This window comes from Mycetomoellerius zeteki, unplaced genomic scaffold, assembly GCF_001594055.1.
Source record: "Mycetomoellerius zeteki isolate Tzet28-1 unplaced genomic scaffold, Tzet1.0 scaffold89, whole genome shotgun sequence".
Taxonomy (NCBI): domain Eukaryota; kingdom Metazoa; phylum Arthropoda; class Insecta; order Hymenoptera; family Formicidae; genus Mycetomoellerius; species Mycetomoellerius zeteki.
Window position 1 is genome coordinate 616,134 of NW_017257924.1, and position 22,981 is coordinate 639,114.

At 35.0% G+C, this 22,981-nt stretch overlaps 4 protein-coding genes across 6 annotated transcripts; 2 read left to right on the forward strand and 2 right to left on the reverse strand.

Annotated features, from left to right (window-relative positions):
• The first annotated feature begins 882 nt into the window (after window positions 1-882).
• Window positions 883-5,439, forward strand: Gnptab (N-acetylglucosamine-1-phosphate transferase subunits alpha and beta). Of its 3 annotated transcripts, none has more exons than XM_018459889.1 (7): window positions 883-1,183; window positions 1,389-1,822; window positions 2,364-2,575; window positions 2,671-3,454; window positions 4,160-4,331; window positions 4,417-4,604; window positions 5,080-5,439. In XM_018459889.1, exons 1-7 carry the CDS (start codon window positions 1,031-1,033, stop codon window positions 5,387-5,389), a joined length of 2,253 nt encoding a protein of 750 aa, XP_018315391.1. In that variant the 5' UTR covers window positions 883-1,030; the 3' UTR covers window positions 5,390-5,439. The 3 variants fall into 3 exon arrangements, with proteins under 3 accessions (XP_018315391.1, XP_018315393.1, XP_018315392.1); XM_018459891.1 differs by having other exon boundaries at window positions 4,175-4,331; XM_018459890.1 differs by having other exon boundaries at window positions 1,389-1,810.
• Window positions 5,440-5,699: 260 nt separating this feature from the next.
• On the reverse strand, window positions 5,700-9,335 carry LOC108730303 (ropporin-1-like protein). The gene is given in 6 exon segments (XM_018459904.1): window positions 5,700-5,946; window positions 6,418-6,660; window positions 8,057-8,244; window positions 8,501-8,669; window positions 8,672-8,743; window positions 8,811-9,335. Coding segments are annotated over 6 exon segments (1,080 nt in total). The 5' UTR covers window positions 9,067-9,335; the 3' UTR covers window positions 5,700-5,794.
• Window positions 9,336-12,307: 2,972 nt separating this feature from the next.
• On the forward strand, window positions 12,308-16,154 carry Iswi (nucleosome-remodeling ATPase imitation SWI). Its single transcript, XM_018459955.1, has one exon. It carries the CDS (start codon window positions 12,553-12,555, stop codon window positions 15,574-15,576), a length of 3,024 nt encoding a protein of 1,007 aa, XP_018315457.1. The 5' UTR covers window positions 12,308-12,552; the 3' UTR covers window positions 15,577-16,154.
• A 3,962-nt stretch (window positions 16,155-20,116) lies between these two features.
• LOC108730300 (CUE domain-containing protein 2) lies at window positions 20,117-22,663 on the reverse strand. Its single transcript, XM_018459899.1, has 5 exons — window positions 22,517-22,663; window positions 21,840-21,929; window positions 20,912-21,251; window positions 20,670-20,843; window positions 20,117-20,598 (listed from the first exon to the last, which is right to left on the reverse strand). Exons 2-5 carry the CDS (start codon window positions 21,926-21,928, stop codon window positions 20,338-20,340), a joined length of 864 nt encoding a protein of 287 aa, XP_018315401.1. The 5' UTR covers window position 21,929; window positions 22,517-22,663; the 3' UTR covers window positions 20,117-20,337.
• Window positions 22,664-22,981: the final 318 nt, after the last annotated feature.

Genomic DNA, 22,981 nt, shown 5'->3' on the forward strand with positions numbered 1-22,981 from the left:
CAATTCTGCCAGTGAAAAACGCTATTAGCTACGTTTACACCGTGCGCTTAGTCTGCGACCTTACGATAGGTGTCTTTATTTAACCTACAGGATAAACAAGGACGTCTATTGTATAGGCCGCGGCCTAAATGCACGGTGTAAACGTAACCATAATTTTAATGGTGCCAGTTCAGTGCACTGGATACATATATAAGATATCGGTGCATCGTTTGTCACAGTATAAAAGGATATACAGTAGGGACAAACAAATCTGTAATTTATAGCATGCAAATGTGTACAATTATTGATAAGTAAGTAAAAAATCATTACTTAAAGTTATGAACATGAGATGTCGAGGTTATTTTCTGCGTTCTTCCTGCAATCTGCTCGCCGAGCGATTGGTTCTTATTTGTCGATCCATGAATAAAAACCGATCGCTCGGTGAGCAAGCTGCATTCCGAACCCCATCGAAAAAAAATGTTGCAACTTTTTAGGCCCCGACTGTACATATACACACATATAAACAAAAAATGTTTACTCTTTTCACGTTTCTGCCCGAATAGAAAAAAGTTACATGATTGACCCCAGAAGACCAACAGTAAATTAATTTTGTTTATTATTAATGTCTACTATTCTTTATCCCTCGTAAGCTAATTATCTGTACAAATATCATGTTAATAATAGCTTTTTACAATTTAAATCTGGTTATTGTCAATTAAATTGATTTAAAGATAAAGAACCAGTAGGTTCTTTATCTTTATCTTTAAAAGAGAGAGATTCGAGTCTATAATGGGAAAAATATTGCATAATGAGCAGCCCTTAAAAGCGAATTAGGACCATGGCACACAAAAAAAACTTGAGCGGTAAGACGTAAAAGCACTAAGAAAATCAACGTGAATTGACTACTGTTTACAAGTTAAAAGTTACAGAATAGGTCTACAGAAGTACAAGCTCACCTTGTGCCGCTTGCGTCTTTCTACAGTAATCCACAGTTTCCACCATGGCGTAAAACGCTCATGTACTGATTTTCTCTGCTGAACGCAGCTTAGTGATGCTAATTGCATCTAACATCTTTATCAATATAATGAGCACATGGAAGTTGATACAGCGACGGTGTTACGACTTGCTTTCGTATAAGTATTCATTGCTTGTGGTATTGGTGGCGTTTACTTGCATATTCATCGGCATAGTACATTTTGGAGAGGTTAGAATAACATTTATTTTCTTTATACATGTCGTATAAATACGTCCAGGTAACAACAGAAGTTTATACTCTAAATCAATTTAATCTTTTAATTGAAATGTTTTATTCAACATGTATATATTATCAACTATTTCAAATATTTTATATATCAAATATTTTACATATTGAAATATCTGATAAACCGAATTAATATTTTATTACACAGGTATGGTTAATATGGAGCAAGGAAAAATACGAAGCGGTTTTTCATTCCTTCAACGATAATATCCTGGGAAAATCTTTCCAAAACAAATTGTGCCAACATGTTCCTATAGATGTAGTGTATACATGGGTAAATGGATCCGATCCAATGTTTTTAGAAAGCCTCCAGAAGCATGTTTCCATTGTGGATCTTAGTGCCGTAACTTCGAGATTTAGTGATAAAGACGAGTTGCGTTATTCGTTACGATCGTTGGAAATGTATGCACCCTGGGTGAGGCATGTTTACATCGTTACCAACGGTCAAATACCAAGTTGGCTCGATATGGATAATCCTCGGGTGACTCTAGTCACTCACGAAGATATTTTTCTGAATAAAAACGATTTACCAACTTTTTCTAGTCCTGCTATTGAAAGTCATATTCATAGGTGCTTGGAAATGTGAGATACATTACATCAGTAGCCCATTGGCAAAAATCGTTATCTCCATTGAATTTTTTTTTTAGCAAGAGCAATAAACTTGTATTCAAAACTTTTCTCATTGAAGCTATCACTAAGATTTTCTTTTTGAAAAATGAAGAAAAATATTATTTTTAGTTAACAAAATGTATATAATACACACAACCTAAGAAATACAATTTCTATTTATTAAAATAGAATACACTTAACTGATTTTGCAGATTTTAACTGATTATGAAATAAAATGTCTATGATTTTTATTAAATATAACAGATGGATATAACTACATTTGCAATATAGATTTGGGGATTTAACTTTTTTTGCTCCAACTTTTTCCCTTCATCTTATAGGATTTATAACTGTTTCAGCACATTTTTAAAACGTTCAGTTTGTAATCAAAAAGGAATCCAGGGATTTCAAAATAAATTTTTTTACATTTTTGGATATAGCTGCTTTTGCTATTGGTTACTCACATGTAACAACTGAACATATAGACATGCAACATTTATCTTGCTTCTTCCAGGATACCTGGAGTCTCTGATAAATTTTTGTATTTTAACGACGACGTCATGTTAGGTGCCGAAATCTGGCCGGAGGACTTTGTAACTCAAGCGGGTGGACAAAAAATATATCTGGCATGGTGGGTTCCTGATTGTTCTGAAATCTGTCCATGGGCATGGGTTGGCGACGGATCATGTGACTACGCTTGTAATACGACATTATGCGAATTTGATGGTGACTAAATTATTCCTTTATAATGATGATACACGCGAATACATTTGTTTATATATTGTTTGAAAAAACATTGTCTATCCCGATGAATTGCATAGGCGGAGACTGTCAAACGACTGATGTACCTATAGATAGCGAGGTAATGGAAGAGGAAGATGATTATCCTTACAAGTATCTGCAAGATTCTCATGAAAATAGTAATGAGTTGAAACTATTAAGTATATTGCGCAAGAAAAACGTTGTTTATTCATCACGAAAATATGCACACAGAGTATCCGAAATGCAAACATTGCATTCGTACAATGTTAATATTTCTTCTAAGCCGATCCATAAGTTTCACAATCTCGGAAATAGTAGTTCTAAGGAATTACAAGCACATGGTACAAAATTTGATGATGAAAAGAATTATAAATTTAAGAGAGATTTTAAGCCTGTATATTCCAAACTTTTACATGCAAACACTTCGAACAAAACTGCATATCGTATCAAACGATTAAAACATTATCGCAATATCATGAATGTGGCACAGTCCAACAATTCAATTAAATTCGACAAGTTTACATATCCCAATCAATGGAAACGTAATGCACGAGGGCTGGACACTTATGCTGAGTCTTTGCTATATGTTAATAAGATATATAACGCCGCTTACGGCCTCGAACGAAGGAGAGTGCCAGCACACATGCCACACTTGATAGATAAATGGATCGTAAATAGTATGCAGGAGAAATTTGAGTCAGAATTTAAGAAAACGTCTAGTCATAAAGTGAGAGATTCCGAAGACATGCAATTTGCATTTTCTTATTTTTACTTTTTATCTAGTGAAAAACGAAGGGTATCCGTTGGGGAGATGTTCGACATGTTTGACACTGATAAATCACGGTAAGGTGTTACCAATGATTATCAAATTTATATTGACTTGAGTTCTATATACAGGGCGGGCTATTTTAATGTCCCACTCTCCAACATTTTTTATCTTTGATTTTAGAAAAAAATATTTTAGACAAAAATATGGAACGGTTTCGAGGGGAAAAAATTTTGGTCATGTTGTTTTTCTTGATGGAGGCGCCAAAAAGATATGAAGGTCACCTAAACTTTTTCAAATTAAATTATATGATTTTTTTTACAGTAAAATGGTCCCTCTAATTATTCTGCATATAAAAGCGTAGAGATATCAAAAAATCAATAGTTTACCAAATATTTTATAGTTTATTCTAGCACACATTAACATAAAATGTTAAATATTTTGTTAATTTTTTTTTATAATCGTACTTTAATACTTTTATGAATAGTATGAGGTGAATCATACTATGTAAAAAAGATTATATAATACCGTTTAAAAAAAGTGGAGGTGATCTTCATATGTTTTTGGCATCTCTACCTAAAAGAAAAATAACATGAACAAAATACGTTTCCCCTCAAAACCGCGCGCGCGTTCTACTTTTGTCTAAAACATTTTTTTCTAAAATCAAAAATTAAAATCTTTAGGGGCGAAATATTAAAATGGTGGACCATTTTACATAAATCTTTTCGACAGTAGTGTGTATATATACACACGCACGCACACAAATCAATCGATGTTTTTAGAACTTGGTCGGACAGAGAAATAAGGACTCTTCTATCGAGATTATATCCACTGCCGCTCGATTATAATTTAGTTATGGAATTCGAAAGTGAGATAATAAATTGTTCACATCGCATGAATCTACCAAAAATTGTTGAGATTCCACCCGGAGAAAGATACCTAGATTCTACTCTCGTAAGTATGAATTGCACTTTTCATGTAGTACTTAATATTTGGCATAATAACGATTAAAACATTGCAATTGTTTTATTTTTCACAGCCGGTAGTTTCTAAAGAATTGATATTGAACTGTGAAACAGTTTTTAGAAAGATGCAATCAAAATTTGGCAAAAGTAGCCGGTATCCGCATGAAATAATAAAAGCCGGCAAAAATGAAATTTTTGAGATGTTGACCAGCAACATTTCCTTAACAGTACAATTGCTCGATGAAATTCGGAGGGATCCCAAGTACGTGTCTCTCTCGCATCCATACTGTATATCAGGCCTGTACATTACAAAACGACTCGTGAGCCAAAATGCTTCTACTTCTTCGTCGCGCTGTCTCGGTAGAACAAAACAAAGCGTAATTAACAAAAGCTAGATTAGCAGCGCTTCGTCTGGATTTAGCACGTTTTTGTTCCATGCACGTTTGTAGTGGTTGGTAAGTTTGTATTAGTATAATTCATATATCGAATTTATATCCCGGAGCTCTGATCGAACGGCTCGTTATTCCCTTTTTTTATTGCCTGTACTTTTCATTGTATTTCCATTTTTACTCTACCGAGACGGCACAGCGGAGAGATGGAAACGTTTCGGCTCACGAGCCGAGTTTTGGACTGCTATGTATTATATCTTTCTTCTTTCTATTTCTCTTAAATATTCTTAAATAGGAACAATTTACATATATAGGAACGATTTACATAATATGTATTAATTCTTTCAGGAAGTTTATCTGTTTGAACGATGATATGGATCCTATTAGACGTTCTGAGAACGAAATCGTTCGCGCTTTGTTAAACGATTTTTATCGTTCGCTGTATCCGCTACGAAGTACTTTCGAATTACCGTCGCAATATCGAAATCGTTTCTCCCATCTACACAAACTTCTTGAATGGAGAACGAGTCGTGCTAAAGCTAGAAACTTATTATTGTGCCTTCTAGCGTTGCTCCTTATGCTTACGTTCTATCACGTACTCTATCATCATATGCGCAGATTGTGCAGAACTCGAGAATTATCTACGTTTCTTGTGTGAAGAATCAATATTAATTCCAAATTATTAATATGTATAGACTTATACAATGAAACTAATAATGTTAATCATCAATATAATACATAATGTTGATTTATAAGTAATTTATGAATTAAATAAGTTAACAACGTTCGTCTATATTCGGAAGATCTGTCCATTGAGAATTTTTTGATTCAACATTTTCTAAAGCTAAATAACGATATTTCTGTGCTACAATAAATGCTTTTTATAATCACATCATAAAAGATTCAGTTTTATATATATATATATATATATATATATAGGAACGTCCATTAAAGCTATGCGAATGATAATTACGTCTCTATATTAAAGATCTTAATCTTGCGAGCTATGTACATTTCATGATTGTGTTCTTCGCATTCATTATAACAAAATAATGAGACGTTATCATGACTTTGATGTCGATCGTTCGTGCAAAGATGGGCAGTTTGTATGTCGGATATTTCGCGGTCCGACCATACCCTCTTGCAGTCTCGCGCACTCGAGCATCCATGCCGTTACGTTTGCAACTCGCTCGGTTGACAAACGTGGTCCTATACCTATATTTCAATTTTAAATTCTAACGGACAAGTAACAAATTAGTGGATTATTAACTGTTTGAGTGCCACACAGCATGATCACGCTGCTCACTTTTTCATATTTTTTTTTCAGAAAAGTTTTATCAGCATAACAAGCGTACTAATAATATGCTCATTGTCAGCTTCTAATTTTGAGAATCTAAGGCTAGTATTCATAGTCGATTCTTATATTTAAAATTGTTTTAAGACGTCACGAACCAATCAGAGGGCCATATTATGTTTTTATTTAAGACGGCCTTGTAATAAGAACGAATTATGAAATCGACCAAATTTTTTTTTAATTTATTAAAAATTAATAAAAGTATAGTAAATTTTATACTTATAATATCTACGGCATTTTTTTACGTGTAAGAGGGGCAAACACTATATTTTTCGTACAGATTTTTATAATCACTCAAACAGCTAAGATGTAAGATATAAGAGGATATTTACCTGGCACATTCGGAAAGCAAGTAATTTTCGCATCCTTCTCTACTCCAGAAGATAAGCTTCTATCACTATTAGCGTCTTTTACCCCACAGAATTTCTTACTGATCGTATCACTGTTATCTGTGCTATCTTTACCGATCAAACCGTCATCTTTTTGATTAGTCAAAGATTTATCTTCCTTTTCTTCATAATTAGTAGCTTCTATTTCGAATGAACTGTTCTCTATCAGCTCTGTTGACAGATCAGCTGCAAAATGTGGAATTTAAATAAGTAAGTTCAACGAGCGTAAGCTACGTAAAGTTTCGTTCAAACTAAGGCCGGTTCATAGTTATCAGTCATAGTTAATTCTTATTTTAAGGCCGTTTTAAGTAATATCTCAAGATGCTAACGGCTCTCTGATTAGTTCATGACATCTTAAGACTGTACTTAAAACAATCTTAAATACAAGAATCGACTATGAATACCTAAGAAACATTGTCATTAATATTATAAACAACAAAAATGTAGAAAATGAATTGCGGATGATGAAATTTTAGTGACTATTATTTTCATTACTTGATATGTAATATATTCGATAATGTATTTGACAACAGTGTTGATTACTTTTGTTATCACATTTTTAAGATGTTAATGTAAATTTTATATTAAAATAACGATTTATTAATGTTTTCTGTTTATATAACATAATATTAAGATAAGAGATTTTTAAAAAAAAAAAGAAAATTTTAGATTCGATCCAGTTTAAAAATGTGAAAAAATGATACGTTTTACTAAATAAACTGAAGTGTGATAATAGAGATTATGTGAAAAATAGAGGGACAATGATATTTATAGTTAGAATATATGGGATTTATAGTACAGATGTCTTTGTAAAGCTTTCTATAAATTATATGGTAGCATATTTTATCCATTCCATAAAAAAGATGATAATTTCATAAAAGAACTATACAGAAAAACACTTATTCAACAATATATAGCTAAATATGTAGCTATGTCACAAATCATGTAAACAAAAGTTACACGTGCGTTCATATATTGATGACTTCAATCATCGACATTCCATTAATTTTTAATTTTTAGCGTCTCAAGATCAAAAATATTTCGTAAGCAATAATGTCATCGATGTCACTTTACATTTAAAACTGTTCTTAATATTTGTCGATGACATTGTGTGCGATAATATATCCGATAAAATGTTACTGATGAATGTGTCCTACAATATTTTCAAAATTGAATCTTGTTGAATGTATCGTTTACAACTTGATAAAAATATTTTCGAGAATTTTTCACACAATTTTTCATAATTTCTATATAGATTTGAGAATTTATCAATTTCTATATAACTTTACAACTTTTTAGAAAATTTCTCCAATTTTTTATACAAATTAGAACATTTTTCAAAAATGCTGTGAAAATTTTCATCTTTTCGTACATAAATGTAAATTCTGAAATGTTCTAAGGTTTCTTATTCTGTGATTTCTGAAGAAAACTTATAAAATCTGAAGAAGTTTAAAATTTCTTAAATCTATAAATTTAAAATACAAAAAAATTCTTAAAAATAGAATTTTTGTATCATGGATATTTCCGACAATGTTTCTTTCAGTCTGAACGAAAACATAAGAAATGTAGTTGAATAACTTACTTTTCGACAGATCAACCTCGTCTTTGGATATCAGTTCCGAATCTAAATTAATGTCCACATCGGTATCTTGACTATTTACGGAGCATGTTGTATGGTCAACGGAACTCTCTTTGCACATTGTACGCTCTGTTGTATCCTGATCGAACGTGTCCTTCTCATTGCCATCGCACGTGAGTCCCGCTAAATATCTATTCATTTCGAGCATTAAATAGATATTCATCAATGATTATGTTCAACAAAAAAGCAGCTTTGCAATTATTGTAAAATTTTTTTATATTGATTTATCCTTTTAGATCCAGTGAGAAACTAACAATAAGAGCAAAATCAATTGTATTAAAAAATTTTACAATTTTAGAGCTACTTTTTCTGCTGAACGCAGTCACATATAGGAATCTGTAGAAATCAGAGAAATAACCGGTATTGTGTGTGCTACGTCGAGCTTACTCGTATATCTCCATAAACAAAGTTAGCGGGATCATCGCAGATCCTCCGTCTGGCTCGTGGCTAAACAATTGGCAAACCATGATCATCGTCTCGGTGAGATTGGCGCCGAGCAGGCCCACCGCTACAGCGAGGAACTTCTTCACCTGGCAAGTGTGATGGAATCTTCCACGAAATCCCTATGATCCAGGCAGAGGCAATCCCAGCGATGCAAAATTGTCTCGATCGGTAGTGTCTTATTGTAATCTGAAAAAGATTACCGTACTGATGAAATATCTCGTTGAGGACCGGCTTCTCATGACTCGCGCCGTACTTCCAAACTGCCGCAATAGCACCCTGAGGAAGCCCAAGGTCAAACCGGAAGCAGTGCTCGGTGGCGGGTACTCGAGTCGCGACTTAATCGGCGGTTCCTCGCCATCGGCCAGCGCGCGGAAGTACGAGCTGGACCACTTGAGCAGATCGTAAGGCTGCGTGCGTATCGCAGCCTTGCAGAACTGCTTCAGGATCATTGGCAGTCTAGCTGGCACCGCGATCTCCCGCCCGAACGTCGGCTGCTCGACGAACGACATCTTGGTAACAACAGTCGTCGTCCTCCACGGATCGGCTCGGTCGATTGTTGTGCACCTGAGTGATCCTCGTTGTCCAGGAAACCATGGTCGATGACGGCTTGGCAGTTTCAAATGATGCGCGAGCGCACAAAGTGATCCATTTCATATATAAGGATGATTTTAAATTTTAATGATCGGAATGGACTTTTTGGATTGACAACGCCATCCAAAGTCAAACCAATGATACCATCTTATGTCCCCCTCGAAGTCATAAAACTTTTGTCTGAAACATGTTTCTCTAAAATTCACTGTTCAACAGAAATTTAATCACTTAAAATGGGATATAATATATTATATGCTGTAATATATTATGTATATATATTATATATATATCATTAAATTTCTATATATTTTTGAATGATCATGGAATAAATAAATAAGCCATCGTATTTAAAAGAAAACACCGTTTTGTTACAAATAATAAAAATGTGTCTAGATACATTACTTTATTTATTCTTATACAATTTATCATCTATCAATTTTCAAAAATAATGTAAACACGCTATTTAAAACATATTTCATTATGAATAATTCTCTGAACTATTCGAATTATCCTTAAGTTCTAACACATTATATTTTTACAATTCGTTTTCTATTCTCGAAGTTAATAGCTCAGATTTAAATTAATAAATTTTTAGATTTTGTTCTTCGGACATTAATATTTGAATCGTTCAAGTAATTCGAATGTTTTTTAGTAAAAATAATTATTTCGAATGATTTGAGTATTATAATATTTGGATATTTATAGTCCTAATACAAACATTGTATCAGATGTATAAAAAATGAATATGTAGAAAAAATTCAACTACTTGTGATGTACTGTGATAATTATTAGATAACATAAAAAATAATTAATAATCAGTATGCTTATTGGAAAATTGATATTAATTCGTCAAACATGGTAGCTCATTTAATAGCTTCTGTTGACAATTAGTTGAAACTGCTAATGCTTCTTCACATATTATTTTCAAAATTTAATGGAATCTCTTCTGTATCTTATTCAAAATTGAATCTGCAAATATAAACGAAATAAATAACAGGTTAAAAAGTTGGAATATATAGTTGTGATTAGTATTACAAAGTTAAATTTCTCACTCAAATACATTATTTTATAATCGCATCAAAACTGGAATTCTTATTATTTAAGTATTTAAAAAATCGAATGTTTAATATCAAATACTATTGGAAATAAAAAATGCTTGACTCTAAAATTACTGAACAGCCATCAGTTATTAAATATTTAAGTATTAAGTATATTTTATTATAGTAAATTTTTATTATGGTAAATTATAATAAGAACATTATAATAAACTTGTATTATTTGATTTTGATATTGACTAAATGGAACTACTTAACTAAAATATGGATAAAATTATAAAATACACATTTTAAATATCAGGTCAAATTTTTATAATTTTTATGATAAACTGCAAATATTAAATATTTGATTTCTTATATGTTCGTTATATATGAGTGAATACTAAAGCGGTGACTAAAGAAGGACAAAACACAAGCATTAGTATTATTTACCGTTGTCATTTTTTTTATTTTTTCAAATGCGAATATATCTATTAATCTGATGAGAAGTTACTCGTTGTTTTCTTCTGATTGGTGAATCATATTCATGTCATTTCCTCCAGTATCTTTTTTAGTTTTTTTATTTATGCCATGTTTGGACAAGTGGTTCGCTAAATCACCTACTTTATCTACTTGAAATATGTCAAACTTTTTACAACATATCTTGCATTGTAAGTTTGTCATTTGATGTATTCAATATATAATTGTCCGATATCCACGAATGTTTAAATTTGTTTAGTATTTTCTCGATTATTAGTGGATGTTTGCATTTCATATGTCGCTTTAACGAGTATACACGATGTCCATATGTAAGGAAAGAATTACAAATTCTACATTTTGAACCATATCTTCCTTCTTTTATGAAATATTGCCATAGTAAGCCATTTCGGTTATTTTGTTTGTTTATTTCTTTGTCATTACATATTTGATGAGCATAAAATAAATGTTCTTTCAGTTTCGAATTCTGCCCAAAATAATTTTTATGGCAAATGTTACATTGTTCCCTATTTTGAAATTTATTATAATATTGCCATATCCAACTTTTACTTTTCGTATCACTTTGTATGTTATTTTCTCCAGTACTTTTTTTAGTTTTTTTATTTAAGCCATGCTTAACCAAATGGTACGCTAAATCATCTATATCATTTTGCAATACATTAAACGTGCAACACACTTTTGAATACGTGCCAACGTTTAGAAGTTGGAAAATCTGAACTTCTGAACGTCGACGCTGAAACTAACAGCGAATTCGATCACTTGCACTACACTACAATCAGTGCATACTAAAAGCTGCTTTACATGACATTAGCAAAGTTAAATGTAAAAGTGTATAAATATTTTAAACGATTACACGCATTCTACAATAAGTCATTAATCATAAATCAGAAGTTAGAAGCTGAAAATTGACCAATCACAGTCGTCAATTTCCAGCTTCTAACTTCTGATTTATGACTACTGGCTTATTGTAGAATGGTCATTAACTATCTACAAATGATATTGTCACGTTTAACAAAATATATGTATACCATTTCATTGTCAAAGTTGATTATATTCCCATACAGCACAGAATTTACAGCAATATTGCTGTAACATACAATGTTGCTGCAATGTTGCAGCAGTATTACTGCAACTTTTGTGCAACTTTGTGCTGTAAGGGTTGTATCACTGCATTGAGATATTTTATATAAAGCAGCTTTTAATATGCACTGATCCAGTGTAGTGCGAATAATCGAATTCACCATGATATGACGTCATAAAATCGCGCGTCTTTAGGTCTGTTCGCGTTACATGAAATCTCCAAATATTAGGCCTGTTCTTTTTGGCTGAACTTTTGTAGAGAAAAGAAGAAGAAAGAACTGGTGCAAAAGTTCAGCCAAAAAGAACAGGTCTATTTTGACACACGTCAACTGACACCTTTGGCTGTGTTCCAAAATTCACGGTTAGTGCTGAAAACGTATAATAGTACATGTAACGTAGACTGTAGATTTTCAACGCTGGCAGTGAATTTTGGAACACGGCCCATGAAAATGCATCTTTATACGTGCAACGGAATTGAACGGAACGCACCTCTATACGCTCATGTGTTGCACTACTGCGCATGCGTAAAAAAATCCGGTGTAACATGGCGGTTAATGGTGATGCCATACACATCGGTGTTTGATGCGATGCATTGAATCTGATTGAATCGCTTTTGATGTGTCGATAACAACTGTGACTGACCAACAAAGTGGTCATCAACGATATATATCGTTATATACAAGTGAATCGTACAGTCCGTGCTCAACGTGAGCACCTAACGTAAGTACTGCACGATCCGCGAAGATTTAAGAGGAGGAACGTAAACTGTGCGTGTAGATTGTGACAAGCAAGATGTCCAAGCCGGATGAAAACGCGGATACCGGTGACACCGGGGACAACTCGAACGGGTCCTCGGCAGAAACCACATCATCCAGAGGCGGCGATTTTGAGACGAAGCTCGAGACAGACCGTAGCAAACGATTCGATTACTTGCTAAAACAGACTGAGATTTTCTCACACTTTATGACGAACAATCAGAAGGATAAGGCTGGTAGTCCTTTGAAGGTTAAAGCTGGCAGGCCCAGGAAACAGCCGGAGATCCCTAAATTGGACTCCGGCGATCACAGGCATCGTAAAACCGAGCAGGAGGAGGACGAGGAGTTGCTGGCAGAGAGCAATGCTAGTGTGGCACCTACCACACGCTTCGAATCATCCCCTCATTACATCAAATCTGGTGAGTTGCGTGACTATCAGATACGTGGCTTAAATTGGATGATATCACTCTACGAGCACGGTATAAATGGTATTTTGGCTGACGAGATGGGTCTCGGTAAGACGCTGCAGACTATCTCCCTGCTGGGATACATGAAACACTTCCGTAGTATTCCTGGACCTCACATTGTTATCGTACCGAAGTCAACGTTGGCCAATTGGATGAACGAGTTCAAGAAGTGGTGTCCTAGTCTCAGAGCCGTTTGCCTGATTGGAGATGCAGAGACTAGGAATACCTTCATCAGAGACGTGATGATGCCTGGAGAATGGGACGTGTGTGTGACATCTTACGAGATGGTCATTAAGGAGAAATCTGTATTCAAAAAGTTCAACTGGCGCTACATGGTGATAGATGAGGCTCATAGGATAAAAAACGAGAAGTCTAAGTTATCAGAGATCCTCAGAGAATTCAAGACCACCAATCGACTTCTTTTGACAGGCACGCCACTTCAAAATAATCTCCATGAGCTGTGGTCTCTGCTGAATTTCCTTCTACCAGATGTATTCAATAGCTCTGATGACTTTGACTCATGGTTTAATACAAATAGTTTTCTAGGTGATAATTCTTTAGTCGAGAGGTTACACGCAGTTCTGAGACCATTCCTTCTGAGAAGATTGAAGTCCGAGGTAGAAAAGGGACTTAAGCCCAAGAAAGAGATTAAGGTGTACATCGGCTTGAGTAAAATGCAAAGAGAATGGTATACCAAAGTATTGATGAAGGACATAGATATAGTAAACGGTGCAGGAAAGATAGAGAAGATGAGACTGCAAAACATTCTGATGCAGTTGCGGAAGTGCTGCAATCATCCATACTTGTTTGACGGTGCCGAACCCGGACCGCCATACACTACTGACGAGCATCTCGTCTACAACTGTGGTAAAATGGTGATACTCGATAAATTATTGCCGAAATTGCAACAGCAAGAATCTCGAGTTTTGATTTTCAGTCAGATGACAAGAATGCTGGATATTTTAGAAGACTATTGCCATTGGAGGTGCTTCCAATACTGTCGACTGGATGGCAACACCGCTCACGAAGATCGACAACGACAGATAAACGAGTACAACGCACCCGGTAGCGAAAAGTTCATTTTCATGCTGTCGACTCGCGCTGGTGGATTGGGTATCAACTTGGCGACCGCCGACGTGGTCATCATTTACGATTCCGATTGGAATCCGCAGATGGACTTGCAGGCGATGGATCGTGCGCATCGTATAGGTCAGCAGAAGCAAGTTCGAGTTTTTAGGTTTATCACGGAGAACACGGTGGAGGAGAAGATCGTCGAGCGGGCCGAAGTGAAGTTGCGCTTGGATAAGCTCGTTATACAGCAGGGACGATTAGTCGATGCCAAACAAACTGCATTGAACAAAGATGAGATGTTAAATATGATCAGACACGGTGCGAACGAGGTATTTGCGTCCAAGGACAGCGCCATTACCGACGAGGATATTGACACGATATTACAGAAAGGCGAGGCCAAAACGGAGGAGATGAAGCAGAAACTCGAGAGCCTCGGAGAGTCTTCGTTACGCAATTTTACCGTCGATGCACCGACAGACTCTGTGTATCAGTTTGAGGGCGAGGATTACCGTGAAAAACAGAAGATCCTTGGAATAGGCAATTGGATTGAGCCGCCAAAACGCGAACGTAAAGCCAATTATGCCGTCGACGCTTATTTCAGAGAAGCGTTGCGAGTGTCGGAGCCAAAGGCGCCGAAAGCACCAAGACCGCCGAAACAACCGATAGTGCAAGACTTTCAATTCTTCCCACCACGACTTTTCGAACTATTGGATCAAGAGATTTATTATTTCAGACAAACAGTCGGTTACAAGGTTCCGAAGAATCCTGAACTTGGATCGGACGCCGCCCGAATTCAGAAGGAGGAACAGCGCAAAATTGACGACGCTCAGCCGCTCACCGACGAAGAAATTACCGAGAAGGAGAAGTTACTGCTGCAGGGCTTCACCAACTGGACCAAGCGGGACTTTAATCAGTTTATCAAGGCGAATGAAAAGTACGGTCGCGATGACATTGAGAACATTGCAAAGGAGGTTGAAGGAAAAACGCCGGAGGAAGTTATGGAGTATTCGGCCGTTTTCTGGGAACGTTGTCACGAGCTGCAGGATATAGATCGCGTGATGGCGCAGATCGAGCGCGGTGAGGCCAAGATACAGAGACGCGCCGGCATCAAGAAGGCACTGGACGCGAAAATGGCTAGATACCGCGCGCCTTTCCACCAGCTCAGGATAGCTTATGGCACGAACAAGGGCAAAAATTACACCGAGGAGGAGGATCGATTTCTCGTTTGCATGCTGCACAAGCTCGGATTCGACAAGGAGAATGTGTACGAGGAGCTTCGTGCCACGGTAAGATCTGCTCCGCAGTTCCGCTTTGACTGGTTCGTCAAATCGCGTACCGCGTTGGAGCTGCAGCGTCGCTGCAATACTCTGATAACTCTGATAGAACGCGAGAATCAGGAACTCGAGGAACGCGAGAGGCAGGAGAGGAGAAAGAAGGGCAGCAACATAGGTACGAAACCGACGTCGAAGCGAAAGGAGAATCTGCCGGCACCTCAGGACAAACCGCGGAAAAAGAAGAAATAAAATAAACGACTGAGTATATATGCGGCGAGCCTCACTCTGGACTCTTTAGAACATTTTTCACGATTTTTGTGGTTTAAATATGACTGAAATACGGACCACGGGTATTCACACAGGGCGCTTTTTTCTATATTTAAAAATTACATCAATTTTTTTATTCATTTTCACCACAGACATACTCCATGTGTGACTCCAGACTTACTATTTTATATTCCATTGTGAACGAAATGTATTCTTAGGTAATGACTGCCAAAGTTCATCAGGCCTCATCAAATTGTTTGTAGCGACACAAAACTACTTTTTATCGTTTTATCAATAATTGATCTCTGAAAATCGCGTTATTACAAAAGTAGATTAATTTTATTGATTTTGTAGAATTGTTGATAACTAACGCCGCAATACTTCCCGATGGACTTAGGCAGAACTTGACATTGCAAGTGATTTTCATGTGCTCACGGATGTCTGACTAAGAGATGAGAGATAGAGTGAGAGAGAGAGAGAGAGAGAAACGTAAGAAAAATATACTATTTATTTCCCTGGCTCTATCAAAACTGTAAGTTATTTAAAATTCTTTTCCTTTGTTGCTCCAATAATCTTTAAAATTTATCATCATCCTATATATGTCGATCGAATTAAGATATTCATACAATTTATATTAAAATTCTGTACTAGCTTAAGTGTCTCATTGATATATTACACAGTATAATTCAATTTTACTCTTAAGGCAAATATTTCGAAAATACGCAATTTTACTAAAAAACATTTCAGAGGAAAGTTGATTATCTCTGTATCATACAACTTTTATTTGAAATGTTTTTTGGTAAAATTACATGTTTTCAAAATATTTGCCTGTTAAGATTAAAAATGAATCATTGCTGTAAAATTTTTTTATGACATCTTTGAAAAAAAGGTGGTACAATGTATAAGCGATATATGCGTTGATCTATTTTAGCCAATTATTCCGTAATATTCTTCATCGTATTCTTAATTTCAATGAGAAAAATTGTCCATCATTCGGAAATTGCAATTTTTCAATACACGTCGAATCCCATAGCGTTTCTAATAAAAATGTAAACACTTAGGTAGTTTTATATTTAAGTTTACATACACAGGACAAAATAAGAATTTGCAAAGAATTACGTTTAGAACATTGATAATAAATAAATCTTACTTACGGATGAAGGATGTTTTATTTCAACTGTCATATATATATATATATATATACACATATACACATGTATATACATGTATATATATAAAATGTTATACTTTGATACTTATGAGATTTATTGATCGTCGCAATTTGATTACTTTCCACAATTGCCTGAAAGGAAATACAATGTTTGTATGTTCAAGTTTTATACGTTAAATACTGGTCAATACTTGTCGAAACTATATTATACTTATTATATATGAAAGCTTAGCAATTATAAGCGTGATGCTCTAATGCTTAATCGTAAATATCAGAATGTACTGTGAAGAATGTGCATTGAAAAATAGGAACGTTTATGATGCTCGAATTTATTGATAAATGAAAAAAATATGTAAACGCCATATAGTCATTTAGGTTTTTAAAATGAAGGTACTAACATTAGACAAATATTTATATTGTTTTCATTAACTAACAAATTACGCAAAAAGATAACGAATCCAATATATGAAAATTAACCGAATTTCAATGAAAATTTCTTTCCTTTGCACACAATGCAAATGAAAGATCGAAAGATATGATGTACATTGTGTGAATGTACATACAACTTAAAAAGAGAAAACGTTCTGACATTGACTTTTTTTTGTACTTAAAGCCTCAGAATTCTATACTACAGAATATAACGTCCTACTTGCATACTTTTATATAATCGTCACAATAGCTATTTTTCTTTCGATCTAAACAGTCATAAAAATACAAATATTCTCAAAAATTACATATAATCGCTGGCAATCGATTGTCAAAGAGAAAGAATTCATGTTGTATCAACATTTTTAATTGTGATCTAGACATGTGACGTGATTAGAGTATATTAAAAGGCAAGTACAATTATAATTACAATCATTACATCTTACTTTCACACAACTTGAAAAGTTCACATCTATAACAAGTTAAAAATTAATAGCCACAGTACTTATATGCAACATAGAAAGACTCGTGGAAAATTCACTTAAAACTAAAGTAGTAATCCATTTTGTCATTTCTATTTTTTTCACTGTATTCCTTTAGCAATTTTTTTTTCCTTTTAGCAATCATTCTCAAAATCTATTGATAGTATCGGTATAATTCAGATTTAATCGGCGATGAAATACATTTAGTTTTCAGCAAATATGTATCCACGATGAATACACAATTATCAATAATAGCATGATTAGTATATATTTATAATCATCTATGGCAAGAATCCGCTCATTTTAAGACATGTATTGCATTACATTCATATATTTACGAAGTTTAATTGTCATGAAAAGATCAATTACGCAGAATAGCAATCAAAGATAAAAAAATTAGAAATTGTCGAACTGATAATCTGTTAAGTTAGGTAAATAATTTTACAAATTACTTTTACAAGTAACGTTTCCCTGTAATGTTTATAAGCAAATATAATATAAATCGCTTCCTTGAATCGTAAAGCGATTACAGGTGTTTGTAATATTAAAGCTAAAAAAATTCAATACAAGAACAAATAAATATTTGATTTAAATTTAAAACTGTGTTTCGCAGTTACAGCATTCGGAAGCAATCACAATTCCCGTATATCTTCGAACATCATCAAGATAACGAATTCTGAAATAAGTCTAGAGTTTATATCATTCTATACATGACTTCCTAACGCTTCAATGATTATATTTGCGCTACATTTCAAAGTCTGCGACAGCGACAATAATAGGATAATAATACTGGCAAGTTGTATGACGGTTTTTAAGCAGACTTTATCCCTAGAGAGTGAATATTTTCTAGCGAATATTTTCGTGTTTTCATCTAAGTACGTATACTACAATATATTTAAAATCTACAATATTTTGTAATTGTGTTCAGCAATATCAATGCTCTCATTTGACAGATGCGTGGTGCTATAGATGCACCTATCAAATAATTTTTACAATTTATATCCTTCCCCGATTTTGATTATTCGATAAACGATAATTACACGTACATTTTCGCGCGTTCGCGGCAATCGGTCCTTACGTCACTAGGATAATATTGACTCTTACTAAATTGTCGAACAATTATTTCTGGATACCTGAATAAACGTGCGGATAAAAATTCTTGCTTTATCGTCTAATATATATAGTACATTTTCCTATAGTGCAGTTGAAAAAGGATTCAGAGTTTACTACATGACAATGCTGCTATTTGATTAAATACATTTCAGGTATATTTTCATAAATCACCTCTCGTTCGCGTTCATCACTCTACTTTTAATGTAGATGTAAGAAAAAAAAACAACGTTTTTCACATGATTTGTATAACATAAATAAAGTAATCGCAACATTAAAAGTATACACAATGAAATATTAAAAGTTCTTCGCACACTTACAAAATAATAATGCAATTAAATAATTCTATTTAGCGCTATTTATATACAGTGTTCCATCAGAAACAGAGCAATTAAATACATATTATAAAATATATAATATATAGATTTGAAAAAATTCCGAAAATAAGTAAAACATGATTGGACAGGATTGCACTTTAACATTTAGTACATGTAACACAAATAAATACAAGTTACACAAAATTATGTACAACTTGTATGGCAGTTACAAGAAGAAAAAATAAATCTTTGATCAAGATATTCAGATATTCTGTTTCTGAAGAATCATTCTATATGAAAAAAAATACTCTTACATCTATATAAAATAAATAATCTTGAAAAATGTAACAGAACTATTATCAGAATAAAATAAGAGGAATGAATATTAAGTCAAATGCCGAGTTTACAATAGCCAGCTTATTTAAATAATAAAACATATTTATGTATTTTTTTTTACATAACAATTCACAAATAATCATCTAAATCAAATATATGTATCTCTTTTATAATCGTACCTTAACTACGTAAAATTAATAACAAGTCGGACAAATTCTTTGTAAAACCTTATGTCCAAAATGCTAGAAATCGGTCCCGATGCAGAAAGAATTGATCAATCGCATTATAACTATGTGACCGAACTGTTCAAATGTGATTTGTTAATTCTTTCTCGTGCTGATTTCTAGCATTGTGGAGTTGACAAGGCTTAAAAGAATATTTGATTGTGGAAGCCGTGAAACGCCTTAACGTTAAATAATTAATTGTAATCAATTTATTATACATAAAATAAGTTCTTCCTCACAAGTCTTTAGTAAGTATACCTTGATGCTAATAGGGATCTCACTAACACATTTGTGTAACTTCATATATTTAAACTATAAATAAGAATATTTACTTAAAACGGCCATTGTATGCTCGATAAAGATATAATCTGTACTATAAAATAAAATATTAAAGATAACCATTTAAAGATTATCTTTGTGAATAAATTCAAACGAGTAAAAAATTGATTACTGCTATGTAATGGTGATAAATTAATGTTACACGAAAGACTCCGAAAGTTGTGCAGGATGCATATGAAAATGAAACGCCAACAGAAATGCAAACGTTTTTAAATTCAATATTTTGTCTATACTTTTATATACGGATAAGATGGAAATGATCTAAGTTAAAGATTTAATCGAAAATCTCTTAGATGCCTCCAAGGGGGTGGATCAGGGGGTGGAGGCAAAGGGACTGGTTACGGGCGGCAATGGCCTCTCTTCCTACCACCTTCGTTACCATCCTCATCCTCGCCACCCCTTCGCACTTCCGTATAACGTTCACCCTTTACACTTACGATCTTATTGTCTAGATACCGTACCAACTTCTTAGGCTCCGTTTTTGGCGCGACTGGACGGTGTTCGCGACAATCGTCGTCCCTATCAACATAACTGTATCGTGCGATGATACGAGACTTCAACTCCTCATCGTTCACTCTCGCCTTGTTACGACCGTTGGGCTGAAACAAATGAATGCCATTTCAATCTTACCACTTTTATACAATCAAGCAACGTCGCTGTGAAATCTTACCGTTAGAAACGTAAGATTGCTCACGATGCTTTGACCCGCTTCCTGACGATGTAATGCGAGTTGTGCGGCTTTCGCTATATCGCCTCCAGCCACTGCTAAACAATGCCTCGCTTCGGCAGGACTCGCCGCTGGAAACATCTCTTGCAGTAGAGCCACCTGATTCCAAGAAGATTCCTGAAAAAAGTTATAATAGATGCTCGAAAACATGTCTCGTACACGTTTATATCCAGTGTTTCTCTTACTTCTGAAAAGTATTCTCCACTGGAATCACTTCCAGCGTCACTCGTTTCCGAGAGATGATGGACTCGCATTCTTTGTGTACCGGCCGGTAGTAGAGCAGCCAGACTGATGTGATTCAGCGGATCACTGTGGGACTGGCAATTCTCATTCTCCTTACTCTCCTGCTTCAACTTACTCTCTACATCGAGCAACCATTTCGATACAGCCTCTTTCTCGATAGTAGAAAACTCAGGAAGGCAAGCAGATACCATCTCGCATAGTCCATCCACATCTAAATTCTCTTCCAATGCACTTTCTTCTACCATACTCACTACATAACTGAGCACAATGTCGTCTATTAAACTAAAACAAGAGGATATCTATTAATATCCCCATAGTCAAAAATTTATTGGAGAAGAATCAAAGTCATGTAGACATTCATAAAGCAATAGTAATCTGGTTTAATAACAATAGTTATAATAATTATTACATAAAATGTCATATAAATAATAATTTACACTGATTATAATATCAGTAGTTGTTACTTTACATCTAGCAGCAAAAAGATAGACACTTAGAACCAATTTTAAGAGAATATGTAAACGTTTGAAATGTTGTTACACTTGTATTACCAACTTGAAATGAGGCAACTAATGCCACCATTTATAATAAGGAATTATTCAAGCCATATAGTTCACGGTAAGAAAAATTAAAACCGCTTCTTGTAAACGAAAATACATTTTATGAAATTATTACAAACATAATTATGGCTGCTTTCCTTTTACGAGACCCAGTTGACACAAGTGTCGTTCTATCTTTAATCTTTGTTATTCATTAAATGTTAAAGGCTAGAACGATGTTTGTATCAACTGTCTGCTAAAAGGAAAATAACCTGATTATTAAACCAGATTAATGAAAGTAGTCATAGAGACGAAAAAGAAGGGTCTGTACCTCAATTGAGCGGTGGGTACCTGCTTCCTAACGAAACTAAATAAGGCCTTCTTCACCAGTTCCTCCTTCTCATCCATCGTCCGACTCATCCTGCAATCGTCAAACCCGTAAATACGTATCCTACGGTAAACGCTAAAAATATTTGATGAAATATCAACGATGTTCGGAACCGCACGCCATGAAAGCAAACCCGACCAAACACTCTCGCGGGTTTCCGACAATCCCGACCTCCGCGAGCGAGGCCGTTCTCAAAAGCTCGAGTCACGGTCCGAGATCTGACTGGCGATGCGACGAAATGTTCCTCGCGCGTACGTGCGATAACGTTCATTGATCCTTTAATATAGGTTAAGGGAGACGAGAGGGCAGCAGGTCTCTAATTCGCCAGCCCTCAAGCGCCCTTACGCGCGAGATGCTCCGACGACGGTCCCTCGGAGGAGCGAGACAGAAGCGATTGATTGTGATTGATCACGCGGAATATTTGCATCGCATATAAGATAGGGTGAATAAGTCGGTAGGTAAATATATAAAAAGGATAGATGAACGAAAGGGATTAGGGATAATCGCGATTGCTCGGCGATGACAGAACGGTGGATCACTGATGGCACAAACCGCGCCGGTCATTGCTCGCTCGCAAGACGAAAACTTCGCACAAAACGCGGCCGGTACCCAATACGAACCTGACCCTGAAACCCAGGCTACCTCAATCGGGACACTCGAGTTTGCCTGCAACGCCAAACAGCGAAGATAAATTTCGTATACAAACAACGCTAGTCGATTTGACAGTTCGACGAGGGGAGGGGTGGACGCGTAGCGTAGAGTGGCGTAGAGATCTTCAAGGTAGAGATCGGACAACGCCGACCACTCCGTGATTGGCTGTGCCATGTTGTTGCGAAAGCAAAGGTTGAGAGAGAGAGAGAGAGAGAGAGAGAGAGAGAGAGAAAGAGAACGTTGGTCTGCGCGTGCAGTAAGTTTGTGTATAATTAATATATTCATTTTTGAAGCTGAAAAAAAGTATTTTAAACCTTAAGCCGTAAGAAATTTACCAATTACAGTCGAATGTGAGGAGAGTAATCGATTATTCATCCATTTCTTATAATTCCTTTTCATGCTGACGCTCGACGCTTATTTTCAGCGTCAAAATA

Bases quoted from the DNA above. Each gene is read 5' to 3' on its own strand.
- Iswi (XM_018459955.1), top strand. From the start codon at position 12,553: ATGTCCAAGCCGGATGAAAACGCGGATACCGGTGACACCGGGGACAAC.
- LOC108730300 (XM_018459899.1), bottom strand. From the start codon at position 21,928: ATGAGTCGGACGATGGATGAGAAGGAGGAACTGGTGAAGAAGGCCTTA. The intron at 20,844-20,911 runs GTAAGAGAAACA...AACTTTTTTCAG, and splicing joins GTGGAGAATACTTTTCAGAA to GAATCTTCTTGGAATCAGGT. The intron at 20,599-20,669 runs GTAAGATTTCAC...CATTTGTTTCAG, and splicing joins GCAATCTTACGTTTCTAACG to CCCAACGGTCGTAACAAGGC.
- Gnptab (XM_018459889.1), top strand. From the start codon at position 1,031: ATGCTAATTGCATCTAACATCTTTATCAATATAATGAGCACATGGAAG. The intron at 1,184-1,388 runs GTTAGAATAACA...TTTATTACACAG, and splicing joins GCATAGTACATTTTGGAGAG to GTATGGTTAATATGGAGCAA. The intron at 4,332-4,416 runs GTAAGTATGAAT...TATTTTTCACAG, and splicing joins GATACCTAGATTCTACTCTC to CCGGTAGTTTCTAAAGAATT.